General features: G+C 34.4%; 4 protein-coding genes and 1 non-coding gene across 5 annotated transcripts; 2 read left to right on the forward strand and 3 right to left on the reverse strand.

The window, feature by feature from the left end:
• Positions 1 to 1,421: 1,421 nt before the first annotated feature.
• Positions 1,422 to 2,795, reverse strand: LOC104779308 (uncharacterized). The gene has a single exon (XM_087497754.1). The coding sequence runs from the start codon at positions 2,793 to 2,795 to the stop codon at positions 1,422 to 1,424; it is 1,374 nt and encodes a 457-aa protein (XP_087353880.1).
• Positions 2,796 to 3,461: 666 nt separating this feature from the next.
• Positions 3,462 to 3,568, forward strand: LOC147921602 (small nucleolar RNA R71). The gene has a single exon (XR_015589919.1). It is a non-coding gene; the product is annotated as a small nucleolar RNA R71 (small nucleolar RNA).
• A 3,444-nt stretch (positions 3,569 to 7,012) lies between these two features.
• On the reverse strand, positions 7,013 to 9,326 carry LOC104763193 (large ribosomal subunit protein uL3z-like). The gene is made up of 6 exons (XM_087499702.1): positions 8,888 to 9,326; positions 8,619 to 8,715; positions 8,388 to 8,498; positions 8,004 to 8,308; positions 7,514 to 7,923; positions 7,013 to 7,424 (listed from the first exon to the last, which is right to left on the reverse strand). The coding sequence occupies exons 2-6, from the start codon at positions 8,701 to 8,703 to the stop codon at positions 7,160 to 7,162; spliced, it is 1,176 nt and encodes a 391-aa protein (XP_087355828.1). The 5' UTR covers positions 8,704 to 8,715; positions 8,888 to 9,326; the 3' UTR covers positions 7,013 to 7,159.
• Positions 9,327 to 12,923: 3,597 nt separating this feature from the next.
• LOC104760726 (phytosulfokine receptor 1) lies at positions 12,924 to 14,495 on the forward strand. The gene has a single exon (XM_010483686.2). It carries the CDS (start codon positions 13,283 to 13,285, stop codon positions 14,375 to 14,377), a length of 1,095 nt encoding a protein of 364 aa, XP_010481988.1. The 5' UTR covers positions 12,924 to 13,282; the 3' UTR covers positions 14,378 to 14,495.
• Positions 14,496 to 16,434: 1,939 nt separating this feature from the next.
• On the reverse strand, positions 16,435 to 18,361 carry LOC104760727 (UDP-rhamnose/UDP-galactose transporter 3-like). Its single transcript, XM_010483687.3, has 5 exons — positions 17,984 to 18,361; positions 17,730 to 17,914; positions 17,380 to 17,580; positions 17,104 to 17,265; positions 16,435 to 17,020 (listed from the first exon to the last, which is right to left on the reverse strand). Exons 1-5 carry the CDS (start codon positions 18,120 to 18,122, stop codon positions 16,652 to 16,654), a joined length of 1,056 nt encoding a protein of 351 aa, XP_010481989.1. The 5' UTR covers positions 18,123 to 18,361; the 3' UTR covers positions 16,435 to 16,651.
• Between the last annotated feature and the right edge of the window lie 3,000 nt (positions 18,362 to 21,361).

Consider the following 21,361-nt stretch of genomic DNA (forward strand, 5'->3'; position numbering starts at 1 on the left):
TCTTCGGGTTGTTCTTCATGATCTCGGATCCTCCTCGATCGTGTTGGGGTTCGGACTTGTTCTTGCTGCTCGATGGCTTCTTTGGGTACATGCTCGGATCGTCCTTGTTTTCCCCCATTTTTGGCTCTTTAGCACCTGTTTTCATCCAAAATATGCAAATGCAGAAATGCAACACCCTAAATGGTCTAAAAATGAATTCCTACAGTTAATGACCTAAAAATGCTAAATTAGAGGTATGAACAATGCAAAATATGGACAAAAAAGGATGATAAAAACATATAAATTAGAGAGTTATCACTTTTCCGGTTCCATTTTTATTTTTACCCCTTTCCCATTTTATTCATTTTTTTTTCTTTCTCAGATTTTTTTTTTATTTATTTGGGGGAATGGAACCGGTTCTCGTCTCACAAAATTGCATCAAAAGAACTAAATCATAGAAACTCAACACATGCTTATGAACATAACCACATGACCACAAGAACTCAATATCAATCACCCAAACAAACTACAATGACAATCCTAACTAGAGGAAAGCTATGTCGGTCTGTATACTTCGTAGTTTTGGCACATGAATGCACATGACGATGATGACCAAAGAATGTGAGTGGTATGAAACAAGGATAGGGGTAAAGGTGTGGTACTAGACTAAAAATGAGTCTAGCCATTCAGAGTTTACAAAGAGTGGTAAAAATAGTGTAAACTAAACTCTGAATGTATGATCCATTAAATGATTCTCAACCCCCTAAGTGAGATATAATAAATCCATATTAAGTCCAAATAAGCAAGACCAAGCGCAAATCATCCAAATTTCAAAGCGACAGGAATTATTGAAGTGATCAAGTCATGATTTTTTTCTAAACTTCCAAGTCATCCTTAAACTATGCTAAATGGTCCCAAGGAAATGAATCAAGCATGGTGCAATTCCCTAAGAAAAGCTCATAATTCTCGACCAGCATTTTGACTCAATAAAACACACTTTTGACTTTTGACGATAAAACAAATCGACTGACTCAAAAGAAAGCAACAAAAGAAAAACAACCAAAGCAAACAAGATTAGTAGACATATGACACCTTCCCCCACACTTTCTTCACACCGTCTCGGTGTGAAACAAATCCAAGAAAAGAGGTCAAACAGACTCAAAAGAAATAGAAAAGAAAAATAATTAGTAAGAGAGAAAAATACATGGTGGGTTGCCTCCCACAAAGCGCTTGTTTTATGTCACTAGTTTGACCGGATTCTCGTGAACTAATGGGTGTGAGCATGAGGACGTGCTCCTAAACAAGGTCTCCAGTCATTCATCTTCAGCTTCAGAACTCTACTCATAACCCCTTTCACAGCTTTTCGACCTTTTCCTTTCAACTCTGATGTTAGAATACTCATAGCTTTGGAAAAAGGTTTTGAGGTTCCCTTACACTGCAACTTATACTCTATGGTATCTCCAACACACTTCATTGGTATTAAGGTTACATGAGGATTTTCCTTGATCCTTTTGGATTTTCATTGGAGCACTAAGCTTTTTTATTGGAATTTGAAGGTCTCCATCCAGGACTTCCTCGACCTCACTCCAACCAATGCATGTCTTCACATACTTATCCCTAGGATCATCAATGGTTTCAATTGAAAAGGCTTGTCCTCCAATAGTAGGTTTTTTCAGCAACCTTTGCATGTCAAACTCCTGAGTATGGTCACCAATCTGCAAGTGAATTTGCTGCTTTTTAACATCAATCATAGCCCCAACGGTATGTAAGAATGGGCGACCAAGAATGAGAGGATCATGTGGTTCTTTATCAAGCTCCAAAACTGTGAAGTCAGTTGGGATGTAGAAGTTCCTAACTCTAACATGCACATCCTCCACCAACCCAACTGGAGATCGCACAAAACGATCAACAAGCACTAAGGAGATCCTTGATGGTTTGAAATTGGTGATTCCCAAACGCTCTAACACAGAAAGCGGCATCAAATTGACACTAGCTCTCAAGCCACATAAGCATCTCTCAAACATGAATCTCCCAATTTGGCAAGGTAGTACAAAACTCCCTGGATCTCCAAGCTTCTTAGGAATCTCAATCGGGATGATAGCATTGCACTCAGAACTAACCATCTCTACCTCCTCTTTCAAGTGTGCCATTGCAAGGGTTTTCTCCTTGTTCCTTTGATGTTTTTCTTGCTTCTCAAAATGCACATATGCCTTCCCAGTTGAAATCATCATGACCCCTTCTTCAATGCTCTTCTTGTAAGACAAGACATCCTTCAAACATTTCTTGTATGTTTTTTTATTCTTTATTGACTCTAGGAATGGGAGCTTGATGTGAAACTCTTTCATAACTTCATCAAAGCGAGCTTTCGCCTTTTTAGCTTGCATTTTAGCTTTCATTATACGACCTGGAAATGGGAGCTTAGGAACATATGGTGGTGGTGCAACGTATGGTGGCTCATCATCTCCTGCAATCTCATCATCTACAGCAACATCAACAATAAGAACTTCCATCTCTGAAATAATACTCTCATTTGCAGCTTCTTGTAGACCTATCTCAGTAACTTCTGCAGGTTCTTCTTGAATCATAACAGCATAACAATGCTCTTTATTTTTGGGTTCACTTTTCCCTGGTAAAACACCTGATGGTCGCGTAGAGGTGGAAGAAATTTGAGCTACTTGGTTCTCAAGAGTTTTAACATGTGAAGATACTGTTGTGAACTTCCCATTGAGATCACGATACATGTTGTCCACCTTAACATTGATTTCAGCAGCATTCTTCACCTGACCTTCAAGAATCTGCTGCATCAGCAACTTCATTTCATTATCCCCTGAAGAAGTCGTAGAAGTGTTGCTCACAGGAGCTTGAACTGGTTCTTGGTAACTTTCTGGAAGTTGTTAAACTAAGGTTTTTGCTGAAAACCTCCTTGACCATATCCATTTCCATGTCCTTGCCCCTGAGGCACAAATGGCTTATTGTAGTTTCCTTGCCCTGGTATAAACTGCTTTTGTTGAAACTGTTGTGGTGGATACACTTGATCTTGTGGGTTCTCAACATTAGTGCTTCGATAAGAGAGGTTGGGGTGATTCCTGTAGCCCTGGTTGAAACCATTGTTCAGATATCCTTGGTTCACGTAATTCAGCTCAGCTTGTAGTTCCTCAAAACCATCCCCAGCACCTTCTTGATAAACCTTACCATCACCAGTATCATCACAGAAATTCAAACTCCTCTGATCTCTTCGCAAAAGCTGCTCCACTTTTGAAGTCAACTCAGCAATCTGTTTTGATTCTCCTCCTCCACTACTTCTCACTGTCCTATCATAGTCAACACAATGGTTACTGTTGCTAGAAGCTAGGTTCTCAATCAAAATCTGAGCTTCTCCTTCTGTTTTTATCATGAAGTCCCCATTACTAGTTGTATCCAGGGCCACCTTATACCTCTTATCAACCCCTCTGTAGAATGTGTTGATGAGTGATTCTGGTGTGAATCCATGGTGAGGACATTCTCTCTTATAGTCTTTGAACTTTTCCCAAGCCTTATGGAATGACTCAGTAGCATGCTGCTGGAAGCCTGAAATCTTATTCCTAAGAAGAGTAGTCCTTGCTTGAGTAAAATATTGTCCCAAGAACGCAGCTTTATACTCATCCCATGTTCGAATGGTATCTCCCTTTTAATGAGAACAACCTGCATTTGACAGCTTTATACTCATCATCAGGTACCCCATTCATTCGCGTCGTGCCACATATATCCTCAAAGTACTCCAAATGATAAAATGGGTTCTCTGACGGTAGACCATGAAACTGATTTTGCTTCACTAAACCCAACAGTTCCGGTTTGATCTCAAAATCATTTCTGGCGATTGGAGGATATTGGACACCTCCGCGGTACATCTCAGCGTTGGGAGCATCATGTTCCCTCAAAGTCTGTCGAACATTTGCCGGTCTTTGATTAAAAGCAGCTAAACGGGCAGCTTTGCGCTGCACAACTTCTCTTTGCGCAGCTGCACGGGCAGCATCTCCACCACCAGGAGGATTAACGTTCCCAGCAGGAGGGGGATCCTCAAACTCTCCATGATGTTCATCTTCATGATGTTCATCATCCACACTTCGACCAGCTAAACCATCAGCCATTTCAGCAAGTCATTTCTTTCTCCTATTCTCTCTCTCAAACTTTCCCAAGTCTTCGTGATATTGCTCTTGGTGTGAAGAGCCTGCACTGCGGGTCATACACCTAAAAACACCAAAAAGATAGAAAAAGCTTTGGTTACCAGCTGTAAATAAAAATACTCTATACTATAAACTAATCCTAAATCTCTAGGTAACGCAATTGGTCCCCGGCAATGACGCCAACTTGATTGCTCGAGTATTTACCCAATACACTTAACCGCAAGGCAGTATATGCGGGGTCGAATCCACAAGGACCAATGGTACACTAAAGATTTACGAGACTTGTAAATAGCTAAAGCGAACGAAAAGTTTGTTTGTTTGGTTTCAGAAATTGTAAATAAAAATGCAATAAATAAAACGATTTAACTTATGGGATTAAAACATTGGGCTATAGGGTATTTCAGAGATCAATGACCAATGGGGAAATGAAACAAGGAATTCAATAGTTAAGAACCGTTCTAGAACATGAACACAAGATTTGACTAACCCTCTTTCAAGGTATTAATCAATAAAGTTGACTACTCAATTACTAAACTTTCATTTGTAATCTCCTAATCAAATTTGCATTATCAAACAAGTTCTCTAAGTTCACAATATCCCCTAACATCAATTTTCGCAGGTTAGAGAAATATTGCTCAATTCATATTGGTTCAGGCATTCTATCGAACACTTGTGATGCGTAGAAAGACCTAAAATCTAGAACAAGGTGATCAGTCCTATTCTAACATTAAGAGCATATGAATCAAAAGAAAATAGAATTCCCAAGCAACAATTAAACCATTAAATCATTTGATCCCCTACCTAGAACCCTAAAACCCAATTAGGTGACTACTCACACATAGCTAAAGAGAAAACAAAAATCATAGATAAAGAAAACATGATTAAATTGCAGAAATAATAATAAAGGGTTTAGAAATCTTCTCCAAATTGTCAATGAGGGTGGATCTCTAGAATCCCAAAAGAGCGGCTTACAAAAAGTCTCAGGTTGCAGAAAGAAAGAGAAAAATAGAATATAGCCTCCCCCCCCCCCCCCCTTCCTAATTAGGTTTTGGGGGTATTTATACCCTTATTAAAATAAAATAGCTAACATCAAAAATGAGAATAGAAAAGTTTAGAAAAAGGAAATAAGTTTCTGGATTGTAGTCAAAACATGTTTCACCAGACTTCAATAGACTTGTGAATAAATTTCACCAGACTTCTCCAGACTTGTCTACAGACCTCACCAGACTTCTTCAAACTTGTCTACAGATTTCACCATACCTCTCCAGACTTCAACAAACTTGTCTACAGACTTTACTAGACTTTCCCATACTTGTCTATAGACTTCACCAGACTTCTTTAGACTTGTCCAAACTTCATGATTCAGTTCAACTTGAAGATATCCAAAAGTCACTTCCTGCTTCTTTATTCCAATTAAGCTCGAATCCAACCAAAAGTCTCCAAATCTAGCACATTGTCTCCACACCTAATCACAACTCACGAAAAGACCAAAAAGACACAAAAGACGGACAAAGATGCGACAAATGACTCAAAACGAATATTAAATGAAGGACAAAAGACACCAAAAACACAATACATCAGTATTGTAGAAGAGAATGAGAGAATGTGAAAATGAGATAGTAAAAGAATACCAATATGAGAGAATGAGAGAATGAAAGATTGAGAGAATGCTTATTTATATGATAAAAAATGATGAAAGTTACATTTAGAATTATGGAGTTAAAATAGTAATTTATTGTATTTGAATATAATTAAGTGGTGGAATATGATTAATGCATAATTTATTTTATTTTCAGTTATAATTTTATTTTAATGTGTGAGTTAAATGTATTATGTTTATTGGGTCTTAAATATTGTACAATTAGAAAGCAAATAAAAAATAAAAAAATTAGAAAACATTAAATGAAAATCAACCAATAAGGCATTAAAAATAAAAATGATATTTCATTTGTTTTATACAAACCATACAACAAAATAAGAAATAAAAAATAAATATGAGAGAATGTGAAATTGAGATAGTAAAAAATACCAATATGAGAGAATGAGAGAATGTTTATTTATATGATAAAAAATAATGGAAGTTACATTTAGAATTATGGAGTTACAATAATAATTTATTGTATTTGAATAAAATTGAGTGGTGAAACATGATTAATGCATAATTTATTTTATTTTTTAGTTATAACTTTATTTTAATGAGTGAGTTAAATGTATTGTGTTTATTAGGTCTTAAATATTGTGCAATTAGAAAGCAAATAGAAAATAAAAAAAAAATAGAAAACATTGAAAATCAACCAATAAGGAAAGACCAAAACATTACTTTTACATGATTAGATAAGACTCGCATAAATACATGAGTATAAAAATAAATTTAAAACTTTGTTGATAATATTTGGATTTTAAGTGGTATTTCACATATTTTTTAGAAAATTATTTTGGTACTTTTTTTTATAACTAAACCGTATTTTAATCTTACACGTTCCATTTTAAAAGTACAATTTGACTATCTATTCCATGATAATCTGGACTCCAATTCTACACAATTTATATTATAGTTATATTATAAACAATATAAAATAAATATATTCATTACTATTAAAAGTGAATTAATGATTTAACAAAACAAAATAAGCATAAGATGTTAAAAAAATTTATATCAATAATAATAATCTTCTTTAATTAATTAGTGCATGTATGTTAGAAATAGATTTGATTATTGGTCTAATTAACCAAACCGATCAAAAGGATCATGTCAAAATTAAGTCAACGAGTAGAACTGGGTAAATTTGCATCTTTTAGATTTGCGGAAAAATAATGTAAGCAATCTTTATACTCAGAATCCGATTCAGAAATAATTAAATGAAAAGAAATTTCGAGAAAGAATAGTTTAAAGAAGCAAAAGAAAAATGTTCAAATTGACCAAATAACTAAAACGCAAAACTGCGAACGAAAAATGTTTCAAAAGAATATCTTATCAAGACTTTCAAAGAAGAGCTAATACTAAAGAGAGAACTTGTTTAAGCCTTGGTTGTTGCACGACCATAAAACCTGGCCTTTTCCTGGGAGGTCTGGAAGTGACCATGTCCCCACTTGGAGGAGGTATCAATAAACTTGACATTAATCACCTCCATGGCAAGACGAGATGTCTGCGTAAGCAGTGACTGGCGCAAAGTCACAACTCTCTTCTTTGGACCCATGCAGCAACCCTTAATAATCAAGAAGTCTTCCTTGACAACACCGTAGTGTGCGAATCCTCCCATTGGAGTCACTTCCTTCTCAGTCCTATATCATAGCCACACAACATCACAATCAGTTGAGGTAGCAATACAAAACAGAAGTAAGAGACAGATAAAAGAGTAAATTCTACAGACCTGTCGTATTCAGTCATGGCTGAATGAGTCTCTGAACCAACTTTACCCAACCTGTAAATCTTCTTGTTCAGCTCAGTACGGTGATGGTAACCGTTCTGACCAGCCCTAGCTACGGTGTAGGACACTCTAGCTGGATGCCACGCACCGATACAAGCCACCTTACGTAGACCCCTGTGAGTCTTACGTGGAAGCCTTGTCACACCCCAACGGGTAACAACACCTTCATAACCCTTACCCTTGGTCACACCAATCACATCAATCATTTCATCTTTTTGGAAAACAGCATCAATTGGGATCTGCTTCTCAAAGAAACTGTAGGCAAAGTCAACTTTCTGGGCAATGGTACCACCATTGATCTGGATTTCCATCATGTGAGCTTTCTTCTGCTTCAATCCCTTCAATTTCCTGATCTGTAACATAGAATTGTCAGCAAGCACGCAATGTAAAAGATGTTTAACACCAACGGTAAACATACAGTAACCAATATTACCTGAGTGTGGGCCAAAACACGGATAACTGTTCCGTATTTCTTCATCTTCTCAAGCTGAGCCTGGATACCTTTCTTGCCATCCTCAGATTCATACTGCTTGGCGTAGCCAGTGAAAGCCTTCTTCTTAGACTTAGCCCAGTTCTTGTAGAACCTTCTCCTAACCTCCTCACTCAAATGCTGTGCCCAGACAGTGTTCAAAGACCTCAAACCTCTCGGGGTCTTCACATAAGCAACAACACCAACAACAACCATAGCAGGTGTCTCAATGATGGTAACAGCCTCACACGTCTCCTTCTTGTGAAGCTCTACACAATAATTAAAAAACATAGTTAAAAGACGTATCTCTGAAAAAAACAAATCAGAATGAAACACAAATTCACTTACTGGATCCAGGCTTCTCAACATCTCTGACAATGTGGGTCATACCAGCTTTGTAACCCAAGAAAGCTGTGAACTTGCAAGGCTTGGTTTGATCATCCTTGGGGAAAGCCTTCACTGATAAACCAACAATAACGTGTAAGCAAATAAAACAAAATCAAATCCGTAAATGAGTAACCTTTTTGGTGTAAAAATAAAAAGAACACTGAATCAAAAACTGAATAAAAAAAGACTCACCCTTTCCTCTGTGACGGTTAGCTCTCTTCCTTGGTAAGAAACCAAGAGAACCATGTCTTGGGTGCTCAAACTTCCTGTGAGACATTCTTCTCTTCTCCTAAATGTATCAGAAATCAAAACTCCAATCAAATAACTTTATTACCAGTTCTCTAGATTAAATTCTAATCAAACGATTCAGATGGATTTTAATAAACGTTTCAGAGAGACGAATAGTAAGATTCTAACAAAGCATAGATATTCAAAAATGGAGTGGAAGAAGAGAGACGAACCTGAAAACTCCGACGAGTCCTGCGGCGAAAGAGAAGTGAAACTATATAATAAGAAAAGAAAAAACCTAATTACGTTCAATTTATAATATAACCTTCAACGTTTTGGGCATTTTTAATTCTGAACCCATTTTTCATATTCGGCCTGAAAGCCCAATAAAAATTAGGGTAAATACTTGGTGCCCTATATAATAAAGTCATCTTCATCTCTCTGCCTCCTCTGTCTTTCTCTATTTCAAATCTCGTCGCTTGTGTTCTGTTCTTATATTGAAATCTGCATTTTTTTTTTCTTCAGAGGGTTTGGTTTTTACGATTTGCTTATTTGTTATTGAGGAGAGTGATGAAATCAAAATATATATTTCGATCGCTAGTGTCTTTGAAGACGCGATGAGCGTCGATTTTTCCACACGAGATTTCTGACTCTTTATTTAAAATTATTTCTGACTTTTTTAAAAATTTTGATTTCGTTTTTTCTTTGAAACAAAAGCTGTTTATTGAGGCTCTTATGTTCGGATTTTTACGAATTTGGATAGGTCCAGTGAAACAAGCTTGATGAAACCATCCCAACGTTCGATGTTATAATATTTAATGGATGGGTTTGGTTCGGATTACATACTACTTACTCATCCTCAGTTCTGAGGATAACTTTGTGTCGGATATGATTCTCACTTGCTGGGATTTGTTAACTCAGTGATAGGGAAAAAAATAGTTTTCAATATGGAACTGCAGATTTTTACGAACTTAAAAACTGGTGATTCCGATCAAATCGTTAATACTTTTTTAGAAAAAAGGATTAAAATTTGAAATATATTATTACGAAACAAAAGACGTTCAAAAACACATAAATATTGTTTACATAAGAACATTGATATACTTAACGCTTCAAAAGTTATATTAAGGAAAATTTGCAGAAAATTTAATTGGCTATTTTGGTTTTCAAAAGTAACTGAATTTTTGGTTTGTTATTTGATCCATCAATCCAAAATAAGTAGTTGCTATTTATGTATTCCTCCAAAATTTAATTATTTTCTAGTTAATTTATTTGATTTGTCAATTATTATCTAAAACAAAATGGTGAATTTTTAACATTTAAATTACAAATAAAAGTTATAAAAATTAGAAATAATTTTAAAAATTTTAAAGACAACAAGTACCTACAATATAACTTTTATAAATTAATACTCTTTAAATTAATACTCGTTATAAGTTAATAATTTTTTCCGAGCTGGGTCGTTGTAAAAAATAACACAATTTAATAAAATAATAAAATAATAATTTTTATGAAAATTTTATGTAAAAATATAGTTCCAACAATATCATAAATTAATAATGATTTAAACTATATATATATATCTAAAAAAATTTAGTGAAATATAACTCTATTGTTGTTTGTCTACTTTTATTCTTGAATTTGCATTCTAGTTGGAGCTCATCTCTAATTTTTTTATTGTATTAAAAACTTTTAATGTTGTCTTCTCAAATTACATCCAAAAATTGAGGAGAGTCTTAGTTGCGGTAATTGGTTTTTTATATGTAATTGATTCTAAAAGCAACACAATATGTTATTTGACTTCATCATTACCATGAAAGACAATACCAACAATTTCTTCTAAACTCTAAACTTCTAATATTTATCATTTTCACCTAGATAATTAAGTAAACTATTAACATCAATCCATTTATGATAGTCAAGATTATAAATTAAGAAAATTTTATAAAAATGTAAATCATAACAAAAGTATCTTATTTTGTAATATAAAATTTTCAAAATTATGAAAAAAAAAATCTCTTCATAAGTTAATATTTTAATAATTTATCGATAAATTAATAATTATTAATTTATCGATAAATTAAAACATCTATAAATTAATAAAATTTCATGGTCTCGACCTTATTAATTTATAAAGGTTTTACTGTTATAAAAAAAAAACTTTCTACGTAAACCATCAATGAAAAATCATGCTGCCTATATTTTATTTTTAAAATTATTTTAATTATTTAAAATGTGGGTTGTATATTATGTTTGGACAGAGATGAATGACAAAGCATCCCACAACTTTATCGGCTACTGGAACAAGCATACCGTATGGAAAGACAATGGATGGCACATGGTGATCAAAATACAAGTTAATTCCAAGTGTATGCAAAGACAAGATATGCAAGGAATTATATCACAAGCATCAAAGATGAAGTTGGCACAATTCATCGTGGAAACACAAAAATAGGCAAGGCTGCAGAACATTATTTTCGAAAAGTTTACACAAATTCCGGGATTCCTGTGTCACCAATTGATTTTCCTGACTTCAGACCGACAGGTACTTCCACTATCAATGATGATTTAACACGAGATTTCACAGAGAATGAGATTTACAATGCCATTTATCTAATTGGTAACGACAGAGCTCCGGGTCGAGATGGTTTAACTGTAAGATTTTACAAAGAATACTGGGATGTAGTGGGAAAGGATGTAGTGAATGAGGTTAAACATTTTTTTGAGACATCAACGATGAGACCAAGCATTATTCATACAAACTTATGTACGATTCCAAAGATTGATAATCTGGCTACACATTCGGACTTTAGACCAATAGCTTTATGTAATGTCTTATATAAGATCATTTCAAAGTGTCTAGTGGCGCAGCGTAAACACCTTTTGAGGTACATAACTCACATTCTCATTTATGTCTAATAAGTTTACTCATACACCTTCTGAGGTACATAACTCACATTCTCATTTCAATGTTTTTAATCCGAACTTTTAAGTTCTCGTTAATGTTAATTGAATTGAATATCATCTACCACTTGTTGTTGCCCACAATTCCACAAAAGATGGTTATTCTTCTAGCTAAATTGCACATAACTTGCATTTACACAATTCCAAAGTATATTGTAATTTCACATTAAAAAAAAATCTACTCTATAAACTTATTACTACAAAACTGTTTAAAACCATATTCTCTCTTAATAGTGTCTATGTATGAAATTCAGTCTGTTTGGAACTCAATATCTTAATCATAAACGTCTTAATTCTGTAATGAGTCTCAATATTATTTTCTCTATTGTCCTCATAGGAAGGTGGCCTATGCAAGTGGCTTTAATAAACTTATATTGAAAATGTTCCTCGGTGTCATACAAAAAAAAAATACTCTAATTAAAATAATTATTTATCGGAAATAGGCTATAAATATATTTTTCCAATGCAATAACAATATTTATTTTAGTTGTCAAAAAAAAGAAAAATAACAATATTTATTTTAAAATGTAAATTTATAATATCTAATCTTTAGAAAAGCAATTCATATTGTAGCGTGAATCATAATCTAGTATACATGATTTGTGTAGCTTTGGAATATTTCAAAAAATATTATTACTCTTGAAAACTATATAGTCTCAATAAAAAATGTTTACTATAAAAGGGATTTAATAAAGGGATTATTTACTAAAAAAAATGTTTCATATATATATATATAATAATTAAACAAATTGAATATATATATATATATGTTTAATTACGAACTATGTATATTTCGTTATGTTAATTTTAAAATTAACAGCTTATATTGGGGAAAAAATTCTAGAAACGGCTAAAGTCGATTTTTTTGGGGAAATTTTAAAAATACCTTTTTTACAATACCATTTTTTCAAAAATACCCCTCTTTCAAACTTTACCAAAACAGCCACTAAAATTTGCAAATTTTTAAAATTTGTGTATAAGCTTATAAATATATACACAAATATATATTTATATGTGTGTAAATTTTTTTTATATTTTTTATAAATACGTTTTTTAAAAACCTTTTAAAAACCTTGTAAAAACCTTTTTAAATATTTTAAAACTTCATAAAAATTTAGATTGAGTCTAGAGGTAATAGTTATTATCTAAAAATACCTTTTTAAATATTTTAAAACTTCATAAATATTTAAATTGAGTCTAGAAGTAGTAGTTATTATTTAGAAGTACTTTGTAAATCATATAAAACTTTATAATTTTTTATATTTAAAAATGTTTGAAAATAGATAGATGAAAGGGATATTTTTTTAAAAAGGTATTTCTCAAAAATTCTCATTTTTTTCGTAGGCAATAAGTTAATCTCTTGATCAAGAAATCATTCTAATTGTATTTTTTTTTTTTATTATTGGAGCACCTACGAATATTCAAAATCAAACCAGAAATTTTTCATGCATTTTACACTAATCCCATAACCGCCACTATCAACCGGACACGTGCTAACTGCGTAGACTTGTCCAGCAAAAATCGTTGACTCGTCTTATCTACGACTCAATCAAACCACCTTACTCTTCCTTCTCCGTCACTATCAATTAATGAAGGATCATCTCTTACCCTCTCTCTCTCTCTCTCTCTCTCTCTCAATCTCACGCTAATCCAAAACAGTATCCATGGATTACAAAACCACAGCAATCCTAGTCGCAGCCTCATGCTCCGCCATCATGTTGATCTTAGTCGTAACGTTCGTATGTCGCCGCCGTCCTGCAATCAAAGACCAACCTCCCCGGAATCATAACTTCCCCGATCCGGTTCTTACCTCCTCCGATGATATGGTAACGGAAAGCGCAAGCTTCGATCCTTCAATCTGTGAAATATCTATGGCGGAACTTATTAAAGCAACCAAAAACTTCTCATCGGATCTTATCGTCGGCGACGGAAGTTTCGGTCTCGTTTACAGAGCTCAGCTCTTAAACGGCGTCGTAGTCGCTGTCAAAAAGCTCGATCACGACGCTTTACAAGGTTTCCGAGAATTCGCCGCAGAAATGGAGACTCTTGGTCGCCTCAACCACCCGAATATCGTTAGGATTCTCGGTTATTGTATCTCGGGATCAGATCGGATTCTCATCTATGAGTTCTTAGAGAACAGTAGTCTGGACTATTGGCTACACGAGACTCATGAAGAGAACAGTCAGCTGACTTGGTCAACGCGCGTGACTATCACACGCGATGTGGCCAAGGGTTTAGCGTATTTGCATGGACTACCGAAGCCGATTATACATAGAGATATTAAATCGAGTAACGTCTTGTTGGATTCGAATTTCGTGGCTCATATAGCCGATTTCGGGTTGGCGCGTAGGATGGATGCGTCGAGGTCGCATGTGTCGACGCAAGTGGCGGGAACGATGGGGTACATGCCACCGGAGTATTGGGAAGGGAATACCGCGGCAACGGTTAAAGCTGATGTTTATAGTTTCGGTGTTTTGATGTTGGAATTGGCCACGCGGAGACGGCCGAATTTGCCGGTTGTTGTTGATGATAAGGAGGTTGGGTTGGCTCAATGGGCTGTGATCATGGTGGAGCAAAATAGGTTTTATGAAATGTTGGATTTTGGATGTGTTGTTGGTAGCGACAAGGGAGTGGAAGAGTATTTTAGGATTGCTTGTCTTTGTATAAAAGAGTCGACTAGAGAAAGGCCTACTATGAATCAAGTTGCGGAGTTGTTGGAAGATTTATGTCGATTTATGTATGTACCCGTTACTCCATAGGTAGGTAGTTCGAACAAAAATTAAAGTTCGTTAGAAATTGTAATAATTGGGTAAAATATTCTCACTGTAAAAGTTACAAATTAAGTTCGCGTGTTCTATTTATTTATGTTTTCAGAAACTAGAGATTACTAAAGCAATAAAGGAGAAGCGTGAGACTCTGTGGAAACTAAACAGTTTTGTGCCATAGAACAATCATTGTTGTATCATGTTCCAATTTAGACGTGTTGAAAACTCTGCTCTATACCCATGATTTTGGCTACATAGGCGTTCTGATTGGTTTTACTATTTGATTAAACCAAGAATTTTATAAATCAACAACTGTTTAATATTTATAAATCATTATTCATCAAGAGAATCATTCTATGTTTGTAAGCAATTTCTCTTTTAATTGGTTCATTAGTAAATGTTTGTAATGGTTCGTCTTTTGTGAAACACTAAGGTACTCAACTCGACACAGAGAACAACCAGATCAAAAGACACATAGTAGACTCTTGGCAGAACTTGATCTATTCACAATCAACAAGGCAATTAAGGATGGTTGAAGATTCAATTGTTTTTTAGGTTACCAACCAGATGAACACGATTGAAATAGGTGGATGAAACAAGTGGTCGGGTGGTTTTAATTATTTAATATTTTTATTTTCTTAAAAAATATTTGTATAATTATGTATATATGTTTTTCTTATAATTATTAAAATTGAAGTTAATTTCTTTTTGAGAATTTGTTAGAAATGACCATTTGAGATAACCTTTTCAAAAATACAGATTTTTTGAACATTTTCATTTGTACCCTCTTTTACATAATTACAATATGTTAAATTAATTATAGAATTTTTTTTATAGTTTTGAGTTCTCTATTTTACATATGGGATATAGTTTTAATAAGGTAGGATTTCGGGTTTAGAATTTAATCATTTTGTATATTAAAAAGTGTACTTTTGAAAATAGATAACATGAAAAAATATTTTAGAAAAGTGAAATTAAAAATAGGTATTTTCAAAAATGCCCCAATTTTTTTAAGAATTATTTAAATTTTAACTTACCTTTTGTTGTTTTTTTACAATAATGTTTTTACTATTCAATTATCACAACTATTATATAACAATTCTTTTAAATATTTTGACAGAGACGTAGTAATAGCCATTATTAGTCATTGGTGCAGGCTCCTCTTTGTACGAGTTGATTATGTTGCTTGGGGTGAAAGAAACAACATGATCAATGAAGCAAAACAATAGTCAGTATCAGAAATGAAAAACTGAATCCAAAGACCTACGAAACAATTAAAGCCAAATGCAAATTCTTTCATCCCAAAATTTGAGTATATATAAAAAAAAAAGCATAAATCATGCACAATGTACCAGCTTGCAACACTTGCAGAATATTCGATCATAAAATTTCTATTTATTTAGATCGTTAAAGTCTTTGTGATTTGTATTCATATTTGGAGTCTCTTGCTCTACGCCCAATAAGAAAATACAATGAATATGAATAGGTGAGAAAAATCAAATTATTTCCAAATTAAATTATTAAATTCTTAGGACGAAATCATATACATGTTCTGATCTTCGGCAATTATGTAATGCCAAATGTATTTCTGTTCACGTATGCGTCTGATCCATTTCTCTCCGTTCATTGCGTGAATTAGAAATGCCAAACTATGAAGCAATTTTAGCTAACATGTAACATGTATTCTTTATAAGTTATAATAATGCAACTATTTGGAACTTGTGATGCTATTAAGACGGTCTCAGATTCGATCTGAATAATAAAACGACCGATCTGTTTGGTCTAAGAATCTAAGATAAACTTACCAGACCTCTAACCACTTATTTTGCAATTTCATAAACTCATTTGTAAGTTGCAATTAGTTCTACTACAACTTCTGAGTAATCAGATTCCCCTATTGGCTTCGACAATTTACAACAATTCAAAGGAAAAACCTCGGTGAGTAACAAATACATTGAGAATATGTGACCAAATGGAATATACTCTTTCGTTTGCTGTCATATAAATTCTATAAGATGAGCTAAAAAAAAAAAAGGAATATACTCTTTGAGTTCTCTGTAAAACAAAAAATGGTCATATTGAAGTTATTTTCCACGGAATTGAGTAGAAATATAAATAACACAAAACATTTGTATAACCAAGTAAACTTTAGATCGAAGCCTAGACTAATCTCTGCGGATCCGATCTCTTGGTATAGATAACACAACACATACACATATTATAAGAGAACAAATTGTACCTGAAGACTATGTTTCTCTATCCATCTTCCTAACCTTTTGTGTAGCCAAGTTCAACATCTTTCGATTGTGTAGTTTCTACACCTTCCTTCAAAAGTCCAAACTCTTCTTCTGATAAGCTGTGTTTCACACTGTTCAACGCCTTTGCTGCAGCAATATTAGACTGCTTCTCTAATTCCATAGCCCAACTATAGATTACCATTCCAACAATCGCAACAACCATGCCCGCTACGTTTTTGAAAGTCATTGCAGAATCAAATAGGACCCATCCTAGTGTGAGGATGCACACAGTTTTCATGTGACCTATAACCTGGAAAGAAACCGCTGAAAACCGCCCGATACAAAGGTACTGGCTTATGTTGCAGAAGACAGCTAGAGCAGATGAGAGAAGGATGAATAGCTGCAAATAACAGAACATTAGAGACAACAATAATAACAAACATAACAATACTAGCAGAGCCATAAAGAGAGAGAAATGCTTACAAAGCAACCGGAAGACATACTGTAGTTCATAATGAACTTCCCACTAAGGAGATAATCAACCAAAGGACCAACAACAAGGAGGGAAAGAGCTTGAATCGGCGCTGTTTTACTCAATAGCTCAAAAGACCCAATTGAATATTTCTTCTGCAGGGAACCTATTAACTAGCAACAACAAAGAAAAGAAAACACCCAAACAAATCAGATCTGATTCCAACCTTCCCAAAAACCAATTTACAAACCATAAAGATCAAAAAAAAAAAAAAAAAAAACACTTACAATTTGCTGCAAAGATGAGGAGAAAATAGCAACACAAGCACAAATAAAACCCTTGGCATTAACCTTAACATCAGTCACAGTACAAATACCAACACCTACAACAACAACCACAACAGCTATTTTCACTTCTCTTGAGTATCTCTTGCTGTGTAGTATCCATTCCATGACACAGACCACAGGGATCATGCTCAGCTTCGAGATCTATCAACACAAGATTACCACCCATTCATTACAAATTACTTCAAAATCAAAAGCTAATTTGGTTCTCTATATGCAAATCCAATAAAATCCCAAAAGCTACTCATCACTCGATTTGGTTCTATATGTAAAAGATCGAGATCGAGATGAACCTGGTAAAATCCAACGGAATTGAGCATGAGACTAAAATTCATAGCAGCGATAGAGACATTAGCAACAATGGAGAACCAAATAAGCTCCCACATAGGTACATGCTTCGATGCAGAGAGTCCAGTAGCGTTCGATACCATACCGACCAATGCGGTTAAAGCGAAGTGGAATCCGGTGAGAGTCGTAGCTGCAAAAAACAATCATTCAGATCTCAAAGCAAAACAAGGTGAGATCGGAGAAGAAGAAGAAGACGAACCGAAACTAAATGCGAAACCAGAAGAAGACATTAGTTGTTTATTCGCCATGATAATCCCAACGGAGCTTATCACATTCATAGCCCAAGCTCCCATATCGGAGACTGCTGAAGAAGATTTTTTCTCATTCTCCGCCGCCATCTCTGGTCAAACTGTCACCACCACCGCCGCCGCGAGATCTTCCCGGTGATGCGAGAGAGAGAGAGAGAGAGAGAGAGAGATTCACGCTTTATAGGAGGCTCAACTTCTCAAGATTCTTCTTCTTCTCTCTCTCTGTCTTTGTCTTTGTAGTAGTAGTAGTAGTAGTTTGCACAAATGCTTCTCTTCACGTTAAGAAAATAAAATATCTGACAAATCTCAAATCTCAAAATAATAAAAAAGGAAGTTGTCAAAGTAGATTTAATATTTTACTTTACTCGCATCAAAAACTTCATCATTACTATTTTGTTATTATTATATACTGAAAATACAAAAGTTAAGAGATGTTAAATAAATAAGTTAAGTAATGTATGTTAAATAAAATAAAATTATAGAGTCAATCGAAATATTTTGACATTTTCTTTTTAATAATTGTTTTTTTTGCCGTAAGGTTTTCTTTTACTTATTTTTGAAATTAAGATTCGATAGTTACTATAAATTAAAATGATGACTGATTAAGACGTAGATTAGAAAATCTATTAAAAAAAAAGAAATATCATAAAATAGAACTAGAACAAGTTTTATAGTAGCTAAAAAAAACATCCAATATTAGACAAATAACTCTTTAATTTTGTTTTGAATTAACTTCTGTTAGTCTAACTCTATATTAGTCACTATTAACAATTGACTTTTTTTTAATTACCTTCTATACAATTTATAGCTAACAGAAACGTCCGAAAATGGTTGAAGAAACAATAATATAGTAAATATCAAAAATGATTTTACATTTTTAAAATATATGTATATATATGGCGAAAATAATGTAAAGAGATTCTCAAATGTATAAATCATTAGATAGTGGAATGTTGTATATAATATGGTTTACATATCTAAATAGTCGTTTTAATTTTTCGTATAAATTATATAACTAGTTTTGAAGTAAACCAACTGTATGTAAGAGTTTTTCTTCTTTCAATAAATAATTTGAATAAAACTGTTCTAAGTTTTTCTGAAATCCATCTTTTTACAAAGCATGGTTTCTAAGTAAAGTCGGATTAATTAATATGTTTATAATTTATTTTGTATAAAAAAATTTGTTGACCGGAAAATGACACTAATAGAGTAGTGCTTGTTGACCGGCAACTTAGGCAGATTGATAGGCGGAGGGAGGGAACCTCTTTTCATGGTGCCGTTATTTTTGCATTACGCAAAGTCAAAGTGTCTTGGTAACTTTTCGTTTAAGCAGCTAAAAACATTTCTCTTTTTTAAGTCATAACTCAGCATTTCTCTTCTCTCTCTTTTTTTTTTGTTTAAAAACATTTTTCTTCTCTCAAATAAATTGAACTAGTGGATAATTGGAGATCACATAAATAGTTTCATTAATCGAGACATAAACCGGTAAGCGCAAAACACTTTCTGAGATTAAAGTGAAAAGACCCAAACAACTTAAAACATAACATCCCTTTAATTGCATCCTCGATTAGAAATTAGAGACCCAAAAATAGACAATTAAAACTTAAATATTTAAAAAATCAAACTTAAAACAGAACAGAGACAAGAAAAACCACACAAACGGATGCTAATACAAGAATCTCCTAACCGCAATACTTGACCCGGAATAAAGTGTCGTGCGACCTCTTTTTGTTGCTCCGGCGTGGAACTACGGAGGCGGTGAGACATCTTAAAACCCTAAAGACTCTTCAAGAGGAAAGGAAGGAGATCTAGATCTACGGCGGTGAGATTTCTTCTTCTGAGACAGTGAAGACGAAACCAGTTGAAGACTGCCTCTGCCATGTAGGACGACCAGATCTGAAGATGTGCGTGACTATGACACAAGAACCAAGCCACTAACCTAAGGATGGGAAGATTTAAGCTTTAAAAATCTAGATCTGGAAAACTAGATCTGATGCCGTTGGAAGAAAAAAGAGAGGGATGTATCTAAGAAAGGAGAAACAAAGCTAAATAAAGAAAGAAAAAACCCGACTCTGGTGCTGAGAGAGCCACCAAATCCGGTTAACCTAGACTGGCGGCGGATTTGTGTTTAGTGAGAAGGGAGAGCGTTTTTTCTTTTTTTAGAAAGAGAAAGTTACCTTTTTCGGATGGTTTAAGTGCTTAATCGAACTTTTTGATATGATTCAAGAGCATCTAGTTCTAGAAGTTATTCATGGATTTTTAACGAAAATGAAATGTAAAAATAATTAAAGAAACGTAAGTCAATAATATACAAAATCAAAAACATACAAAAAAAAAGTAATACTAATAGAAAAGGTAAAAAGTACTCTGGATTTCTTACGGGTTAATCATTTTGTCGACAGATTAGCAAATTATGCTTTTTCTCTACAATTAGGATTTCATTTATTTGATATGTTTCTGAGTAGTGTTAAGTCGATTCTTTCGGATGATGTCGTGGGGTTTCGGCTCTCCGTCTGGTTTTGAATAAATGGTGGGAGATATTGTCTCCCTTCCTTTACCTAAGGCCAACTATACTATAGGCATAAGGCCCAAAACTAGTCATCTAAGAAAAAAAATATAGTACTATACTGTAACGCCCGACCGCCAACCTCTTAGTAAACCCATGTCCAATCACAATCCATGGGCCCCACATTCTTTGATGGGCATTACGTCCTCTCACTAGGCCCGTGAGCCTATCCATATCTGACGGCCAGTTTGCTACGTCCGGGAGGCTTTAAAGACTTGTTTACCGTCCGTACAAATCACCACATGATTTTTCCCTGTGTTTTGTCCTCACTCGCACAGTTCCGACAATCACTTCCCGAAAGGTCACCCATCCTGAGACTCTCCAGCATTAGCACGCTTAACTCTGGAGTTCTCTCAAGATTTTTGACCAAAAATATATATGTGTAATTTGGTGACATAGGTTGCCAAATCTGTTCTTTTAAATCTCTCTACAAGTCTCTAAAACTAGGGTGTCATAATTCACCCCCACTAACAAATCGCAACATCCTCGTTTGCGTACTAAGACTTTCACCCTCGACAGTGTGAGCCCATTCAAATCCACACTCGTCTGGGGTTCAGCTCTGATACCACTTTAAATGCCTCGGCCACCAACCTCTCAATGGGCCCCATGTCCAATCCCAATCCATGGGCTCCCCTTCCTTAATGGGCGTCACATCCTCTCACTAAGCCCATGAGTCTATCCATATCCGACGGCCAGTTTGCTACGTCCGGGAGGCTTTAAAGACTTGTTTACCATCCCTACAAATAATAACATGATTTTTCCC

This window comes from Camelina sativa, chromosome 18 (assembly GCF_030686135.1).
Source record: "Camelina sativa cultivar CO46 ecotype springtype chromosome 18, ASM3068613v1".
NCBI classification, from domain to species: Eukaryota; Viridiplantae; Streptophyta; class Magnoliopsida; order Brassicales; family Brassicaceae; genus Camelina; species Camelina sativa.